This window comes from Salvelinus sp. IW2-2015, unplaced genomic scaffold (assembly GCF_002910315.2).
Source record: "Salvelinus sp. IW2-2015 unplaced genomic scaffold, ASM291031v2 Un_scaffold83, whole genome shotgun sequence".
Classification (NCBI taxonomy): Eukaryota; Metazoa; Chordata; class Actinopteri; order Salmoniformes; family Salmonidae; genus Salvelinus; species Salvelinus sp. IW2-2015.
The window spans coordinates 1,986,872-2,006,022 of record NW_019942514.1 but is presented as its reverse complement, the minus strand read 5'-3'; the positions used below and the strand labels follow the sequence as shown (position 1 = coordinate 2,006,022).

Below are 19,151 nucleotides of genomic sequence, written 5' to 3'. Positions count from 1 at the left end.
TTTACCATAAAAATATTTATTGACAATAATGTTATTTCTTGACACAAGCAAGAGAATGCACACCCTGAATAACACTTCTAAGGTCCACATTTTAAAACGGCTAAAAATCATATGTATAATGAAAGGAACATCAATGGAACACATTCAAATTATTAAAAGTAAATGTGGTGTCTGATCAATACTTGATCAACAGCTTGAAATGCTTATTATTAAATATGCTGATCATTGACATACATTGTAGTGTTTCCTTTCCTCAAACTAAAAGGTTAGTTCATAGATCAACAAATACTGTCAAACACATTTATAGTAGCCTCTGGCAATCATTCTTCAAGAATTTCTCAACCATCTTTTAATAAACCACAACCACAGTWTTTCCAGAGCACTGGCCAAATGAAGATTTAATTTCAGAAATGCATATTAAAACACAAATAAATAGAAAAAAAACAAAAAACATTATGATTACATTCACAATCCAAAACCATACACAGCCAGTCCAATCATCGCATGTCCATTTGTTGAAATGCAGATAACGGCCCAGAGTGCAGTGTCAACACAGAGAAGAGAACCTGCAGTAGGGATGGGTGTAGTGAAAGATTGGGCGACCGGTATAAGCATTTCAATGTTAGTCTACACCTGCTGTTTACGAAGCATGTGATAAATACCATTTGATCTCATCCGTCTTTGTTTGCACTTCCCCTGTGTCCAAAGGAAGTTTCTTATGAGCCTGTCCCTCTCTGTCTTTCTATCCAAACCAGGACACTGTTGTTAGCACATTGCTAGTGGCCTCCAATGTTCTCTATGCTGCTACACCACACAGATGAGCCCTGAGCAGCAATAGGAGAGGAGAGGGATAGGCCAGTCATCACAGAACACAGAGCAGTGGTCTCCAAGGCTGTACATCTTCTCTCTCTGCTCTGCTCTCCATAAGCCCAGCCTCTGAGTCTTTATCTCCATGGTACACACATGCCGACCTGGAGCCTCTCGGCTGCGCTGGCACTGTGGGCCTGGGGGGAGGCGAGGGCAAATGGGGGGGGACGAGGGTGGGTGAGGGATAAAGGGGGATGAGGGAACAGCGAGGAGGGGGCGCTTCAATGGTACAGGTCCAGACGTCCTAATTGGATCCGGTAATGGCTGGTCGATGGTAAAGGAGGAGGGTTGTTAAAACCAGTACAGGTCCTTCCCTTTCTTGTGATGCTGGAGGCCTGGGGATGTAGAAAAAAAGACAGAAGATACAATGGAGGAAAACAATGAGAACGAGGCACAATGGTTGTCATGGCTGCTCCTGCTCTTTAATCCAAACAGCTTCAATTTTTTTTAAAGGCTATTGATGATGTGTTTTCCCTGACACTAATTTTCTGTTTATGCCATACAACAGCAGCAAAGAAACATACAGTAGGACAGCTCACAAATGTGACCTAAAAGTGACAAATATAGCTGAAAGAAACAAACTGCTGAGGTGGCTTGTAAGACCAGGTTAATGTAGAGGTTTAGTCTACCGAGACTGAAGACTAAGTTGTGGGTGGATGTTAATCGCCAAATTGGGCTCTGGTTAGAGAGTGAGGTGGACAAAATTACAACAGTTTATTATTGGCACCAAACCGTCCCAGCACTGAGGGCAAAACACACTGATAGAGAACTGGTAAAAGTATGTTTTTTTTCCGGTCAATAACGCATACTGGTGGAGAGTCCTGTGATGGCTGCCACACCAAATAAATGTTTGGTGTGCTCGGCAGCCATCGTTATACAGTCAGGTGACAGGTCGTCTGGTGGGAAACTGACATTTAATAGTGTTACATTATTGATCAGCTTACATTGAAGAATTCGGAACAATAGCACAATGACAACCGAAATGACTAAGCCATGTTGACAGATGATATTGAAAAGTCCATTTCATTGGGGTTGCGGGTACACATTCATCTGTATTAAAATACTTTCTGGGGGCTCAAAAATCCGCTTTCCAATGTTAATGTCAGTGGTCATAAGCCTGTCGAGCGTTTGAGGTTCATGGTGTTAACCGATATTGCAAATTTATGGGACTATGGACACGCAGGTGGCTGTGGCTGCAGCAGAGAGGACTGCTATTGAAAAGTTGCAGGTTGTTGTGGTTGTGCTTGTTGTGGTTGCGGTAGGCTCCGCTGAAGTAGAGAAGCGACTCCATACCTGCGTCCATGTTGAGGGACATCTCTCCGGGGGGCAGCAGGCCCGGCCAGGGCGCGGTGGGGTCCAGCTTGGTGACGTCGTAGGGGTGGTGCACGGGGAGGGAGCCCAGGTGGTGGGGCCGCACGGTGGGCATAAGCAAGGGGCTGTAGGGGTGGTGGGGCTCCAGGCCACCAGGAGTGTAGAGTTCGTGGAGGGGCCTGGGGGGCCCGTAGGCCTGGCTCGGGGTGTAGCCCCACCCCTCTGATGGGTGGAGGTGCGAGTGGGGGTGAGCGTGAGGATGCGCGTGAGGGTGCGGAATGCCCGGGTGGAGTCCGGAAGCGTAGGGGTCCATGGAATAAGTGGGCATTCCGGGTTCGCAGTGGGAGCGACTTTGGGGGGAGGAGTAGTTGCTGTCCCAGAAGGAGGGGGGGAAGCTGCGGCGACTGCTGGGTGAAGGGGTATCTGAGAGAGAGAGAGAGAGAGAGAGAGAGAGAGAGAGATCAGGTTTAGGCATATGTCACGGACAGTTGTGTTACTGTATGGCATGGTTTACAGACACATATGGAATAGCCCGTGAGAGATGCATGCAAGTCATGAAAACAACATTAGGTCACATGGTTTTTACACATATGTACATACAGCACAGTCCTACCAACAGTAGTCTCCTGCAGGCCACAGAAATAAATACTAGAGAATCTTAGAGAGAGAGAGAGAGAGAGAGAGAGAGAGAAAGAGACAGACCGAGTCTGACACCAAGACTGCTAACAAAATGGCGACATGGACTGAGTTGACCTTGTATTTTTATACTGACTCTATGCACACTCACACACACTGACGCTCCAACACACACACACTCATTTCATTTGCTCACACACACATAACATGCACACAGATTTATACTGACTCTACACACACTCACATACAATCATCATATACTCTATATCCTGATGCCCAGTCATCTTACCCCTATACATATCTACCTATATCACTCCAGTATCCCTATAAATTGGTATTGGAACAGACCCTGTATATACAGTAGCTTACTTACTTCTCACGTTCTTATTTCTTATTTGTATTTCTTGTGCGTTTTTGTTCCGCCTTATGTTATTTGTAGTACTACATTGATATTGATGACTGTATTGTTGGGTTTAGAGTTTGCAAGAAAGGCATTTCACTGTGCTTGTGCACGGGACATTAAAACTTGAAGCAGAGAGAGATACAGACACTCGTTGACACAGAGAGTAAGAGAACCCTGTCCCAGTGTCCTGCCTCCTCTCAGCCCCCTTACTTACCCCCTTCTTTTGGACCTGTACACGAACCCCCTCCCCCCAACACACCCCTCCCACACCCCCCACCTGTTGTTTTTTTCCTGCACCACTTCGTTCGCCCGAAGCAGAATGTTAGTGGGACAGTTTTAGGCTTTTAGACGTTACTTTTTATATTTAGAATTTACTCTAAAAACAGACACTGTCGTGCGGCAGTGCATGCAGTAGCCCCAATCAAACCAGTTGTGTGATAAATCAGCGGCGGCCATTGTGGGGCCGACCGGAGCCATTTGAAGGCGATATGCTGGCCCGCGGGGTTCAGCGCTTACGGCCGCGTATAAACATAGTATCTGTTGTCAGGCAGGAAGACGTCCAACGAGAGAGGGAGAGGGAGGATCTAAGTCCTACATAGGAATCGGGAGGACAGGCAGAGCACAACTCGAGTTTGGGTGACTACTTTGGCAAATGTAATAGTGGTACCATTGATCGAGAGAAAGTTGAAACCATTTGTAAAAAAGCTGTAGAATACAATTAATGTGAAGACATTGGTTGACGCGAGAGGAATATAAAAATCTTCTGCGCTGTCTGCACCTGTTGGTGATTGTAGAGCAAATATCCACCGATTGTTAATAGCCCATTCATCTGAGCAATGTCAGTCTCTTTTGTGTAAAACAATCTCTTTACCTGGTTCTCTCTACAATATCAGTTTCATTTATGACATACTGCCTACCATTGGGTCATTTCTTGGCCCAAATCCTAAACTTTGTTGATCTTACCTGTATCTGCATTAATCTTTTTCTGAAAAATCATCAAACTACACTTAACTGCCCAAAAACACACTTAACTGAGAGCATGAAGCATGTCACACTTGTCTAATAATATCCCTGACCCTTGACCCTCAAGCCTTCCTAACCTCTGACCCCATTAGGGCAGAGGACAACAGGCACCACTAAACAAGCACCCTTCTGTCCATTTCTTTGCCGTTTTGGTTTGCCATTGTATATCTACACACACACTTCTGTGTGTCCTCTGACAGCCTCGCCTGATGCACACACACACACACACACACACACACACACACACACACACAACACTCCTAACTATGCCTATGCTACCTTTGCCCAGGTCCGATGCCCTCCTCTTGCCCTCTCCCTCCATGTAGGAGCTGAGTGCCCTGGAGAAGTGTTCGTCTACCACACTGCTGATGTCCCCTTGGTAGTACGTGAAGAGGACACAACGAGACGTCAGGTACTCAGCCTCGGGCACTTCCTGTTTCTCCTTATGGCACTCCTCTGGTCGAGTGGCACGGGGATATGAGGATGAGGAAGAGGCGGAGGAGGAAGAGCCAGGGCCCGTGCTGGTGCCCGCCGAAACCCCCTCCGGACACCTTGTCATCTCCACGCTCTCCATCATGAAGTCTCTGCGGCGAGGAGAGGGGCTCCTCAGACCGATGGGTGCCTGAAGGGGGAGGAGGAAGGGGGGCAGGGTGGGGGCAATGGACAGTTGTTAGAAGGGGAGAGATCTGGAAGACCAAGTCTATTGTGACATAAGACGTGTGTGGTGTGTGTGTGTGTGTGTGTGTGTGTATTGACTAATAGTCTTGTGATCATGACACTGTTTTCACCACAACTATTCAAACGAAATCAGTATGTGCCAATTGGTAAGCCTCCTGTCATACAAATACCGACAACATACATCCACTGCTTCTGGGTCTGACAAACTACCAACATTAGACAAAACAAATGTGAAATCCATAGCATTGATCATGGAAAATTGAGAAACAGAGAATTGCAGGTTTTGGAAACATTTTTGGAGACATTTGGTTTCTTACAGACCTCGTTGATAATCTCCCCATAGATCCAACATTTTGTGTAGGTAAAACAATCAAATAGGTTACTTTTTTATGCAAATAAACTTATTCTCGGAAAACAAWGTTTCTCTCGCACGTTTAATTAATTAATTCGAAAACATTTGACAGCGCCTCCTTACCTGGAAGCTGTTGATGAACGCGGGGGCGGCTGGAKCGTACGGTGCGTAATGTCCATAGGCTGGGTACATAACATCCAAACAACTCATGGTAATGACACGGTGTCCTCTCGGGCCAGGGAAGGGAAGTGTCGCACTGTCATATGGAAACCAACGTTGTAAGAGAGCGACAACATTCCGCTACCAGCAGCAGCAAGGCAACTAGAGAAGGCGCTCGGTCAGTGGCAATGCGCAGCAGGCAGCACGAGGCTCGACATCACTCCAGAGCGCGCTCTCTGCTACGCTGCGCAACAGCAGCTGCGCTCTCAGATTGTGGTGAGAGAGGTTTATACAACAAAACCCACACAAGAGTTTCCTGTACATCTCGACCCACCCACCCTTGTCCAATAGCTTCCCGCTAAAATAAATGCTCTGATTTGTAATATTACATAAGCCTAAGCTGTTTAGTAAAGAGCACGAAAATATATTACGATTTCTTTCTATTAAGATAAGAATTGTATGCTATTAAGAAATGTAGCCAATGATAATTTGTGAGTAATCGGTTCATTATTGTAAAGTTAATCTATTATTATCGAATTACGTATTGTCCATGCACGTTTTCTATTGTCCATGCACGTTTTCTATTGTCCATGCACGTTTTCTATTGTCCATGCACGTTTTCCAATTTCCATAATGTAATCTGTCTAATTTAGTTGGCATGATCCTTAACTTCTTTGACCCCAAATGAAACTTTTCCAAGGGTTACACAGAGGGTCATAGGCCAATATGCCCACTGCAGAATTAGATTCAGTTATGGTCGTAGAGGCAATAGAGTCATTTAACAAGCAAGTGACTTCATTAAAGGATATAGGAAATGTGTATTCCATTCCCATTTAAAGTGTCAAGTTGGCCATCTTTTAAAACATCCATGGGGTAGCCAAGTAAATTCTGCSGACATTGGAGCTATTTGGTGGAATTCTCAGAATGACACTTAGGTGTCAACTGTAGGGTGCACACACTGGCCATACCAACACCAGGAGAAAGAAAATACACAATTCCATGACAAATTATCACCCATCAGTTACACAAACAAGGAGCTTTCCTCACGTAGTATGTCATCTGATGTCATAGTACGATTTTATAATAACAAAAGAAAAATATGAATCAATTTACCCTACATGAATTACTTTACTTTGATAGGTTAGATGTCCTATCAAAAATGTGACCCATTAAAACCCATAACAGTCCAAGCCCTGTCTAAGCCCAAGAAGGGTTTTTTACTAAGCTATATGGAATTGTTTTAAGAAGGTCATACCAAGGATMATTTATCTATTTGATTTTGAATTTTAAGACCCCTTGAAGTATCTAAAAAATATATACAAAAGTTAGTTGATGAAAAAATATATTTGGCCTTACTGCTATTAGCCCATACAAACGCATTGAATAACAGATTCACGACAGATAGTCCCAAAAATAATCGATGGGGTCAGGGCTCTTTGTGCACAGGGGCATTATCATACTGAAACAGGAAAGGGCCTTCCCCAAACTGTTGCCACAAAGTTGGAAGCAAAKAATCGTCTAGAATGTCATTGTGTGCTGTAGCGTTAAGAGTTCCATTCACTGGAACTAAGTGGCCTAGCCCGAACCATGAAGAACAGCCCCAGACTATTAATTCTCCTCCACCAAACTTTACAGTTGACACTATGCATTGGKGCAGGCAGCGTTTCCTGATATCCGCCAAACCCAGATTTGTCCGTCAGACTGCCAGATGGTGAAGTGTGATTCATCACTCCAGAGAACGCATTTCCACTGCTCCAGAGTCCAATGGCGGCGAGCTTTACACCACTCCAGCCGACGCTTGGCATTGCGCATGGTGATCTTAAGCTAGTGTATGGCTGCTCTGCCATGATAACCCATTTCATGAAGCTCCCGACGAACAGTTCTTGTGCTGACGTTGCTTCCAGAGACAGTTTGGAACTCGGTACTGAATGTTACAACCGAGGACAGACGATTTTTAAAGTTTTTTTTTTGCGCTTCAGCACTTCACGGTCCCGTTCTGTGAGTTTGTGTGGCCCATTCTTTCGAGGCTGAGCCGTTGTTGCTCCTAGACATTTCCACTTCACAATTAAAGCACTTATAGTTGACCGGGGCAGCCCTAGCGGGGCAGAAATGTTACGAACTGACTTGTTGAAAAGGTGTCATCCTATGACGGTGCCACRTTGAAAGTCACTGAGCTCTTCAGTAAGGCCATTCTACTGCACAGGAGGTTGGTAGCACCTTAATTGGGGAGGGCGGGCTTGTGGTAATGGCTGGAGCGGTGTCAGTGAAATGTTATCAAATACATCAAACACATGGTTTCCATGCGTTTGTTTCCATTTYATTCGTGCCGTTCCAGCCATTCTTTTTTTCTACAGAGATTGCATGGCTGTGTGCTCGATTTCATACACCTGTCAGCAATAGCCAAATCCACTCATTTGAAAGGGTGTCCACATACGTTTGTATATACAGTGCATTTGAAAGTATTCAGACCCATTCACTTTATCCACATTACGTTACAGCCTAATTCTAAAATGTATTAAATAAATAAAAATCTCCATCAATTTACACACAACATCCCGTAATTACAAAGCAAAAACAGGTTTTTAGAAATGTTTGCAAACTGAAAAAATAAATCAAATGAAATATAACATTTACATAAGTATTCACACCCTTTACTCAGTACTTTGTTGAAGCACCTTCGGCAGCAATTACAGCCTCGAGTCTTCTTGGCTATGATGCTACAAGCTTGGCACACCTGTATTTAGGGAGTTTCTCCCATTCTTCTCTGCAGATTTTGTCAAGCTCTGTCAGGTTGGATGGGAAGCGTCGCTGCTCAGCTATTTTCAGGTGTCTCCAGAGATGTTTGATCGAGTTCAAATCCGGTCTCTGGCTGGGCCACTCAAGGACATTCAGAGACTTGTCCTGAAGCCACTCCTGCATTGTCTTGGCTGTGTGCTTCGGGTTGTTGTCCTGTTGGAAGGTGAACCTTCGCCTCAGTCTGAGATCCTGAGTGCTCTGGAGCAGGTTTTTATCAATGATCTTTCAGTACTTTGCGCCGTTCATCTTTCTTCAATCCTGAATAGTTTCCCAGACCCTGCCGCTGAAAAACCTCCCCACAGCATGATGCTGCCACCGACCATGCTTCACCATAGGGATGGTATTGGCCAGGTGATGAGCAGTGCCTGGTGTCCTCCAGACGTGACGCTTGGCATTCAGGCCAAAGAGTTCAATCTTGGTTTCATCAGACCAGATAATTTTGTTTCTCATGGTCTGAGAGTCCTTTAGGTGCCTTTTGGCAAACTCAAAGCGGGCTGTCATGTGCCTTTTAATGAAGAGTGGCTTCCGTCTGGCCACTCTACCATAAAGGCTTGATTAGTGGAGTGCTGCAGAGATGTTTGTCCTTCTGGAAGGTTCTCCCATCTCCACAGAGGAACTCTGGAGCTCTGTCAGAGTGACCATCTGATTTTCCGTTTGGTCGGGCTGCCAGCTCTAGGAAGAGGAAACTTCTTCCATTTAAGAATGACGGAGGTCACAGTGTTATTGGCGAACTTCAATGCTCTACGGACAATTCCTTCGGCCTCATGGCTTGGTTCTCTGACATGCACTGTCAACTGTGGGACCTGATATAGAAGGTGTGTGCCTTTCCAAATCATGTCCAATCAATTGAATTTACCACAGGTGGACTCCCGTCAAGTTTTAGAAACATCTCAAGGATGATCAATGGAAACAGGATGCAGCTGAGCTCAATTTCGTGTATAGCAAAGGGTCTGAATACTTATTTAAATKAGGTATTTCTGTTGTATTTATTTTTTATAMATTTGCAAAAATGTGGAAAATKTTCTGAAATGCTGTTTTCACTTTGTCATTWTCGGGGTATTGTGTGTAGATTGATGAGGAAAATAGTTTATTGAATCCATTTTTTAACAAGGCTGTAACATAACAAAATGTGGAAAAAGTGAAGGTATCTGAATACTTTCCAAATGCACTGTATATTTGTATAGAATTTTTTCAAACCATACCGGAGGACCTTCAGATGAGTGTTGTGACGCCTGTGGGCGTCCTAGAGCAAAACACCTTTCCACAGAGTGGTCATATTAGTGAGCAGCCAAACCATTCAGATGCTACAGACGATTTTGTGAGAAGACTGATTTTCGGGATGTCTCACTGTCTCTTTCACCTTTCACCACAGATACGGAAGTGCGAAAGTGCGACACTGTGCGACACACTGGCGGATGCGGTGGATTAAGACATATACAATGCAAAAACATAAATATCTCTAGCTTAAACGGACAGATTTTTATGGAGATTTGTTTMTTATGCTAATTAGATTTCCACGGAGGCGCGGACATTGACTGGGGGGTTTTAATAGTTTAAAAGAGCAAGGTGGTGCTTTAAGTTTTAAAGGAGCTAATTAGATTTTCATGGAGGCGCGGACTTTAACTCTGGGGAGGGTTTAATAGTTAAAAAGAGCAAGGTGGTGCTTTAAGTTTTAAAGGAGCCTGATTTGGTCGGCATGCCAGTCTTTTTGACAGACACTCGGGACTGCCTGGGAGAATTGTGTGGAATATTTGCAGAATTCCTTCGACGAGTGTCAGATGAGTTGGAATGCCTCTGATGTCTGTTAGCAGATGAGGCCGGTGGGAAGTTGGGGGAAGTCGTGTTGCTGCTTAGGTGGGTGGGTGGATGTTGATGTCTAGAATCCCTGCGATACAATGTCTACAGAAGGTAGAAACATGGCAAAGGACATTTCGATATCATGTTGCTGTGTTTATGTGTTGTGTATCAACTAATGCTTTTACTTTTGCAGTTTAAGCTCTGATTCAAGCATTATTTCATTTATCTTGTCTTTTTCTTTCATACAACGCTCTTTTGATGTTGTCRTCTGCCTAAATATTTAACATACAGGACGGAGCTGGGCAGAGCCGGCGGCTGGGGTGCTGGAGCCAGAGCTGTGTGTGATGCAATGTTGGTGCACTCCAACTTACAGCGTGATAAACAGCTGCTGCTGATGGAATGGAGACTTCTAGTATTAATGACCATGACTTTCTATCTCCCTCTTCCCTCTCTTCCCCAGCAACACATAAACCTCATCGTTGTCTTACCTCACTCTGCCTTTCCTCCGGAACAATCATCTACAGTCATTTGTCACTATTTGGCAACAGTGTGTGTGTGTGTGGTTAGCAATGCAACACTTGTCATGTACTGACCACACTAGGAAAGGGAGGAGGGCGAGTGACTCAACCCCTTGACTGGAGCAGAGAATAGAGGTAGGGCACAAGCAGGTTAAAATAGGTTAATGTCTACATGCATCATTATGAGCATTAGTGTCCATTATTTGTGCATAATGATTGCTCATTTAGGTCATTGATTTATAAATAATTAATTGTATTGATTTTTACTTTATTTATTTGAATGATTTATTGTGTATTATATATTTCGTTTTTTATTATTATTAAAGCACAATAATGTGTATGTGTTTGYRTGTGTGTGCGTGGCGTGCGCTAGCTGAAAATAAACAAGTTACATCACTGTTGCATATGACCCCGGACATCCAAACCCATCCTCTTTCTACACAGGCTAAATGAGAACTGCTCCGACGCCTCTGATTGGCTGACCTGTTGAGAGAAGTAATGGCACCAGCTTTATTTAGACCTCCAATATGATCGTGACACCAGGAATACTTTATAATCCATGCTATCAATCACCGTTGAACAATTTTTTTTTTTTTTTACGAATTAAGTAACATCCAAGAACATGTCGCTGTGGCCAGCAAAGCATGACTTTGCACACAACACACAGGCTATACACAGTACTGCATGTTTGGACAGAGCACAGATAGATACCATGGTTAAAACAGACAATCATTGTTTTACTTCACTTCAATTGCGAACGCAGCGTTCATTCTGGTTTAACCAGGCTATGGAAGATTGAACCATAACCACTGAAACAACAACGCCTTTTTTAAGGTCTCTGTCTGGCACGGACCCAAGGGGGTCACTCTGCCTCTCCCAGCATTCCACAGTTGTTTATCCTATCGGCCTGCTTCAGCTTCAGCTACACAAATCCCCCCTGCTCCATGCAGCATGTGTTAGAGAGACATAGACAAAACAGCTGCTCTCTTGTCCTGGTCTTCCCAGTGGCTCACAGTCCCTCCAGCTGTCCTGAGCCATCCCTATGGGTCTGACAGTGACACACACACACACACACACACACACACACACACACACACACCACACACACCACACACACACACACACACACACACACACACACACACACACACAGGCCCAGTTTCAGACTGAATGCTGCACTCACCATTGTTTCACTTAAACCAGGCTGTAACATGGCTAAGTCAAAGGTGCCGTCCATGACAATATATTGAATATAGGAAAACTGCATTATCAGGCTTGAGTTATTAGGTCTATTGTTACGAAACCAATAGTTTACGGATATTGTTGCGCTCACTTTGACTAGAGGTCCTAGGCCTAGTTACATGGTCTGTAACCTGAATGAATGTGTGCATCTATGTGAGAAATCAGCGTTTGAGRGGACTGTGTTGGATGCACGTGTGCCCAGGGAGACAGCAACCTTACCTTAGGTCCAGGGCCAGTTGACTCCTTTGGGTCAGAGAGCCCAAGCAGATTATGTTCAGATGGTGGCAGAAACAAATACATACAAAAAGCTGGGACACTCACTGATGATCACCTTAATTTGCAGAACATGTCCTTATCATGGCTTGGCAGAACAACACTTGGACCTGGGTGCTGGCAGCTGCCCCCTGGGGGAATAGAGTGTGGAAGTGGTAGTGGTCGTGAGCTGAAGCGTGCAGTGTAAACTACCTAACCTATTCCATAACACTATAGTGGCTGTTATAAGGTTTATCTCATTTACATAAGTATTCACACCACTGAGTCAATACTATGTAAAAGGAGCTTGGGTGGCGATTACAGCTTCGAGTCAGTCGTCTTGGGTATGTCTGTATCAACTTTGCACATCTGGATTTGGGGATTTTCTCAAATTCTTTCTTGTAGATTTTTTCAAGCTCTGTTAAGTTAGATGGGGAGCAGCGGTGAACAGCAATCTTTAMGTTTTTCCACAGATTTGAATGGGATTCAAGTTTGGGCTTTGCATGGCCACTCAAGGACTTCTACATTCTTGTTCTGAAGCCCTTCCCCCATTGCTCTGGCTGTGTGCTTGAGGTCATTGTCTTGTTGGAACRTAAATCTTTGCMCCCTAAGGTCATTTACACTCTGAAGCAGGTTCTCATCAARGAKTTGCCTATACTTGGCTCCATTCATTATTCTCTCTATTATTACCACTATGATGCTGTCATCACCATGCTTCACGGTAGGGATGGTGTTAGATGGGTGATGAGCTGTACCTGGTTTTCTCTAGACAATAGAGCTTTGCATTCAGGCCAAAKAGGGTTTTTTTCTCATGAGACCACAGAGTCTTTTGCCTTAAGATCTCAGAGTCTTTCACGAGACTTTTAGCACATTCCAAGGCGTGCTGTTATATGCCTTTTTCTCAACGTGGCTTCCGTCTGGCCACTCTCCCATAAAGCCCAGATTGGTAAAGTGCTGTAGAGACTGTTGTCCTTCTGGCAAGTTCTCMCATCTCAGCCAAGGAACTCTGTACTACTGAAAGAGCTGCTTCCTGTGCTTGKCCCTCCTATGCTGAACATAATAAACGGCTCTCTATCCACCGGATGTGTACCAAACTCACTAAAAGTGGCAGGAATAAAGCCTCTCTTGAAAAAGCCAAATCTTGACCCAGAAAATATTTTTAAAATATCGGCCTATATCGAATCTCCCATTCCTCTCAAAATATTTTGAAAAAGCTGTTGCGCAGCAACTCACTGCCTTCCTAAAGACAAACTGTCACGATCGTGTGGAGAGACGGACCAAGGCGCAGCGTGATAATGATACATCTTCTCTTTATTAAAGAAGATGAAAGAACACGACACGAAACACTTTAACAAACTAACAAAAAACAACAAACGATCGTGACGCTATAACGAACTAGTGCACACATGCAACATAGAACATTGACATAGACAATTACCCACAAACACCTAAAGCCTATGGCTACCTTAAATATGGCTCCCAATCAGAGACAACAATAACCAGCTGTCTCTGATTGAGAACCAAATCAGGCAACCATAGACTTTCCTAAACAACTACACTCAACCATAGACAATTCTAAACACCTACACTGAACACAACCCCATCTACTCTATGAAACCCCCTCAACCATACAAACCACACTAGACAATACAAAAACACATACTAACCCATGTCACACCCTGACCTAACTAAAATACTAATGCAAAACAAAGAAACTAAGGCCAGGGTGTGACATAACCCCCCCTTAAGGTGCGAACTCCGGACGCACCAGCATAAAGTCTATGGGAGGGTTTGGGTGGGCGTCTGTCCATGGTGGCGGCTCTGGTACTGGTCGTGGTCCCCACCCACCATAGTCACTACCCGCTTTCGTAGCCTCCTCCAAATGTCCACCCTCCAACTTAACCCCACTGGATTCAGGGCAGCACCGGACTAAGGGCAGCACCGGACTAAGGGCAGCACCGGACTAAGGGGCAGCACCGGATAAGGGGCAGCACCGGACTAAGGGGCAGCACCGGACTAAGGGGCAGCACCGGACTAAATGGCGGATCCTGGCTGGCGGCTCTGGCGGATCCTGGCTGGACGGCTCTGGCGGATCCTGGCTGGCTGACGGAATCTGGCTGCTCATGGCTGGCTGACGGATCTGGCTGCTCATGGCTGGCTGACGGATCTGGCTGCTCATGGCTGGCTGACGGATCTGGCTGCTCATGGCTGGCTGACGGATCTGGCTGCTCATGGCTGGTGACGGCTCTGGCAGATCCTGTCTGGTTGGCGGCTCTTGCAGATCCTGTCTGGTTGGCGGCTCTGGCAGATCCTGTCTGGTTGGGGCTCGGCAGATCCTGTCTGTTGGCGTGCTTGGCAGATCCTGTCTGGTTGGCGGCTCTGGCAGATCCTGTCTGGTTGGCGGCTCTAGCGGCTCCTGACTGACGAACGGCTCTGATGGCTCGGGACAGACGGGCGGCTCTAATGGCTCGGGACAGACGGATGGCTCTCTAATGGCGCTGGGAGACGGATGGCTCAGATGGCGCTGGGGGAACGGGTGGCTCAGATGGCGCTGGGGAGACGGATGGCTCAGATGGCGCTGGGAGACGGATGGCTCAGATGGCGCTGGGGGAGACGGATGGCTCTGGCCGATGAGGCGCACATGTAGGCCTGGTGCGTGTGCCGGAACTGGTGGTACCGGGCTGGGGACACGCATCTCAAGGCTAGTGCGGGGAGAAGAGGACAGGGCATACTGGACCCTGGAGACGCCACATTAGGCCTAGTGCGTGGCGCCCGGGTGCCGGCACTGGTACCGGGCTGGGAACACGCACTTCAAGGCTAGTGCGGGGAGCAGCAACAGGATGCACAGGACTCTGGGACGCACAGGAGGCTTGGTGCGTGGCGTAGGCACTGGTGGTAATGGGCTGGAGACACGCCCATTGGACGAGTGCGTGGAGGAGGAACAGGGCTCTGGAGACACACTGGAAGCCTGGTGCGTGGTGTAGGCACTGGTGGAACTGGACTGGGGCGGGGGGTGGCGCCGGAAATACCGGACCGTGCAGGCGTACTGGCTCCTTGAGCATTGAGCCTGCCCAACCTTCCTGGTTGAATGCTCCCGTCGCCCGACCAGTGCGGGGAGGTGGAATAACCCGCACCGGGCTATGTAGGCGAACCGGGGACACCATGCGTAAGGCTGGTGCCATGTAAGCCGGCCCGAGAGACGCACTGGTGGCCAGATAGGTAGAGCCGGCTTCATGGCACTTGGCTCAATGCTCAATCTAGCCCTACCAGTGCGGGAGGTGGAATAACCCGCACTGGGCTATGCACACGTACAGGAGACACCGTGCGCTCTACTGCGTAACACGGTGTCTGCCCGTACTCCCGCTCTTCACGGTTAGCCTGGAAGTGGGCGCAGGTCTCCTACCTGCCCTCGGCCCACTACCTCCTAGCCCCCCCAAGAAATGTTTGGGTAGTACTCACGGGCTTCCAGCCTTGCCTCCGTGCTGCCTCCTCATATCGCCGCCTCTCTGCTTTCGCTGCCTCCAGCTCAGCTTTGGGACGGCGATATTCTCCAAGGTTGAGCCCAAGGTCCCTTTCCATCCAATATCTCCTCCCATGTCCAAGAATCCTTGATGCCTTGCTCCTGTTGCCGCTTGTCACGCTGCTTGATCCTGTGGTGGGTAATTCTGTCACGATCGTGTGGAGAGACGACCAAGGCGCAGCGTGATAATGATACATCTTCTCTTTATTAAAGAAGATGAAAGAACACGACCGAAACACTTTAACAAACTAACAAAAAACAACAAACGATCGTGACGCTATAACGAACTAGTGCACACATGCAACATAGAACATTGACATAGACAATTACCCCAAAACACCTAAAGCCTATGGTACCTTAAATAGGCTCCCAATCAGAGACACAATAACCAGCTGTCTCTGATTGAGAACCCAATCAAGGCAACCATAGACTTCCTAAACAACTACACCACAACCTATAGACAATTCTAATAACACCTACACTGAACACAACCCATCTACTCTATGAACCCCTCAACCATACAAACCACACTAGACAATACAAAAACACATACTAACCCATGTCACACCCTGACCTAACTAAAAATACTAATGAAAACAAAGATAACTAAGGCCAGGGTGTGACACAAACAATGTATACGAAATGCTTCAGTTTGGTTTAGACCCATCATAGCACTGAGACTGCACTTGTGAAGGTGGTAAAATACCTTTTATTGGCGTGAGACCAAGGCTCTGCATCTGTCCTCGTGCTCCTAGACCTTAGTGCTGCTTTTGATACCATCGATCACCACATTCTTTTGGAGAGATTGGAAACCCAAATTGTTTTAACACGGACAATTCTGGCCTGGTTTAGATCTTATCTGTCAGAAGATATCATGTTGTCTCTGTGGATGGTTTGTCCTCTGACAAATCAACTGTAAATTTCGTGTTCCTCAAGGTTGCGTTTTAGGACCACTATTGTTTTCACTATAATATTTTACCTCTTGGGGATGTCATTCGAAAACATAATGTTAACTTTTCACTGCTATGCGGATGACACACAGCTGTACATTTAGATGAAACATTGTGTGTAGGCCCAAATTGCCCTCGCTGGAAGCCTGTGTTTCAGACATAAGGAAGAGGATGGCTGCAAATGTTCTACTTTTAAACTCAGACAAAACAGAGATGCTTGTTCTAGGTCCCAAGAAACAAAGAGATCTTCTTGTGAATCTGACACATTATATCTTGATGGTTGTACAGTCGTTCTCAAATAAAACTGAAGGAACTCGGCGTTACTCTCTGGACCCTGATCTCTCTTTTGACGAACATATCAAGACTGTTTCAAGGACAGCTTTTTTCCATCTACGTAACATTGCAAAAATCAGAAAATTTACCGTCCAAAAATGATGCAGAAAAAATTCATCCATGCTTTTGTCACTTCTAGGTTGACTACTGCAATGCTCTAACTTTCCGGCTACCCGGATAAAGCACTAAATAAACTTCAGTTAGTGCTAAATCGGCTGCTAGAATCTTGACTAGAACAAAAATGTTTATCATATTACTCCAGTGCTAGCCTCTCTACACTGGCTTCCTGTTAAGGCAAGGGCTGATTCAAGATTACTGCTAACCTACAAAGCATTACATGGGCTTGCTCCTACCTATCTTTCCGATTTGGTCCTGCCGTACATACCTACACGTATGCTACGGTACAGACGCAGGCCTCCTAATTGTCCCTAGAATTTCTAAGCAAGTCTTTATTTAGAATCATCTCTTCAGTAGGTCCTATGATTGAGTGTAGTCTGCGCCCAGGAGGAGTGTGAAGGTGAACGAAAAGGGCACTGGAGCAACGAACCGCCCTTGCTGTCTTTGGCCTGGCCGGTTCCCTCTCTCCACTGGATTCTCTGGCCCTAACCCTATTACAGGGCGTGAGTCACTGGCTTACTGGTGCTCTTCCATGCCGTCCCTAGGAGGTGTGCGTCACTTGAGTGGGTTGAGTCACTGACGTGGTCTTCCTGTCTGGGTTGGCGTCCCCCCTTGGGTTGTGCCGTGGCGGAGATCTTTGTGGGCTATACCCGCCTTGTCTCAGATGGTAAGTTGGTGGTTGAAAGTATCCCTCTAGTGGTGTGGGGGCTGTGCTTTGGCAAAGTGAGGGGGTTATATTCCTGCCTGTTTTGCCCTGTCCGGGGGTATCATCGGTGGGCCACAGTGTCTCCTGACCCCTCCTGTCTCAGCCTCCAGTATTTATGCTGCAGTAGTTTATGTGTCGGGAGCTAGGGTCAGTCTGTTATGTCTGGAGTATTTCTCCTGTCCTATCTGGTGTCCTGTGGGAATTTAAGTATGCTCTCTCTAATCTCTCTTTTCTCTTTTCTTTCTCTCTCTCGGAGGACCTGAGCCCTAGGACCATGCTCAGACTACCTGGCATGATGACTCCTTGCTGTCCCCAGTCCACCTGGCCGTGCTGCTGCTCCGGTTTCAACTGTTCTGCCTGCGGCTATGAAACTCCTGCTGTTCACCGGACATGCTACCGTGCCCAACCTGCTGTTTCAACTCTCTAGAGACAGCAGGAGCGGTAGAGATACTCACAATGATCGGCTATGAAAAGCAACTGACAGTTACTCCTGACTGGTGCTGACCTGTTGCACCCTCGACAACTACTGTGATTATTATTATTTGACCATGCTGGTCATTTATAGCAAGACAAAGCAGATACTAAGTAAGGGTATTTTGATGGCTATAAAGTTGATTGATTGTGAGGCCAGTGTCCAATGCAAGACCAGTGTTCATGTGTCCAATGCGAACCCAGGCAGTTGGCAAATACAGCCACTTTCCCTTCACTCTGTCTGTTTAATTAAAGACTAACCCTCTCAAATGGACAGAATGCGACAATTAACAGATTGACAGGAGTAGCTGGCGGGTGCCACATTCCTCCCACTGTATGGCCGTGCATCCCAGTCTCCCCCCATTTTGCGTGCATGCAGCGCTGCCACCGGGTCACTCATGTCATATACACTGCTGTGGGGACAGGGGAGTCACCTTTCCAACGGACATTCTTCCAGAGGGGGAGATCGAGGTTCAGAAGGGGGCTGTGGAGGTTGGTGGGCGTCACGCCAGTGAAGAAGACATGGATAGGGAATGAGGCAGGGAAATGGGGGTGGTGGAGGGTAACTAAACGGAAGTCGGTGAGGGACGGTGCGGTTTGGGGGTGCCACACAAATGTGGCATGTCACATGGTCAAACAGAGTCTGATTTACAGGCGATCGGATTCCGCGTCAGAATGCCAGGTATGGAGGAGTGATGTCAGGGGGGCGCTTTTAGACGGTGCCTTTCTAACCAAGCAGGGTTCAAGATGGCAGAGTTGTTTGTGCACCCAGGCCCCCAAGCATCTCTCTTCTTGCCTCTGCATCCTTTCCTGAATCACCCTGATTCTCCAAGGTGCCCTGGGTTCTGACGGTTAGTCCTATGTACCACATGGCATGCAGAGTGAAGCATTCGAAGGGTAGCAAGGCTGGTGAAACACTAGGATGCAATGAGAGGTGGAGGGAGAGCGATCAAGTCATTGAGAGAAACCCAAAGGGAGGGAGGGACACAAATAGAAAGGAGTAATGTGAGAAAAGGGGAG

At 46.5% G+C, this 19,151-nt stretch overlaps 1 protein-coding gene across 1 annotated transcript; it reads right to left on the bottom strand.

Annotated features, from left to right (window-relative positions):
* vgll2b (vestigial-like family member 2b) lies at positions 1-5,698 on the bottom strand. The gene is made up of 4 exons (XM_024135088.2): positions 5,394-5,698; positions 4,520-4,862; positions 2,161-2,601; positions 1-1,202 (listed from the first exon to the last, which is right to left on the bottom strand). The coding sequence occupies exons 1-4, from the start codon at positions 5,478-5,480 to the stop codon at positions 1,159-1,161; spliced, it is 915 nt and encodes a 304-aa protein (XP_023990856.1). The 5' UTR covers positions 5,481-5,698; the 3' UTR covers positions 1-1,158.
* Between the last annotated feature and the right edge of the window lie 13,453 nt (positions 5,699-19,151).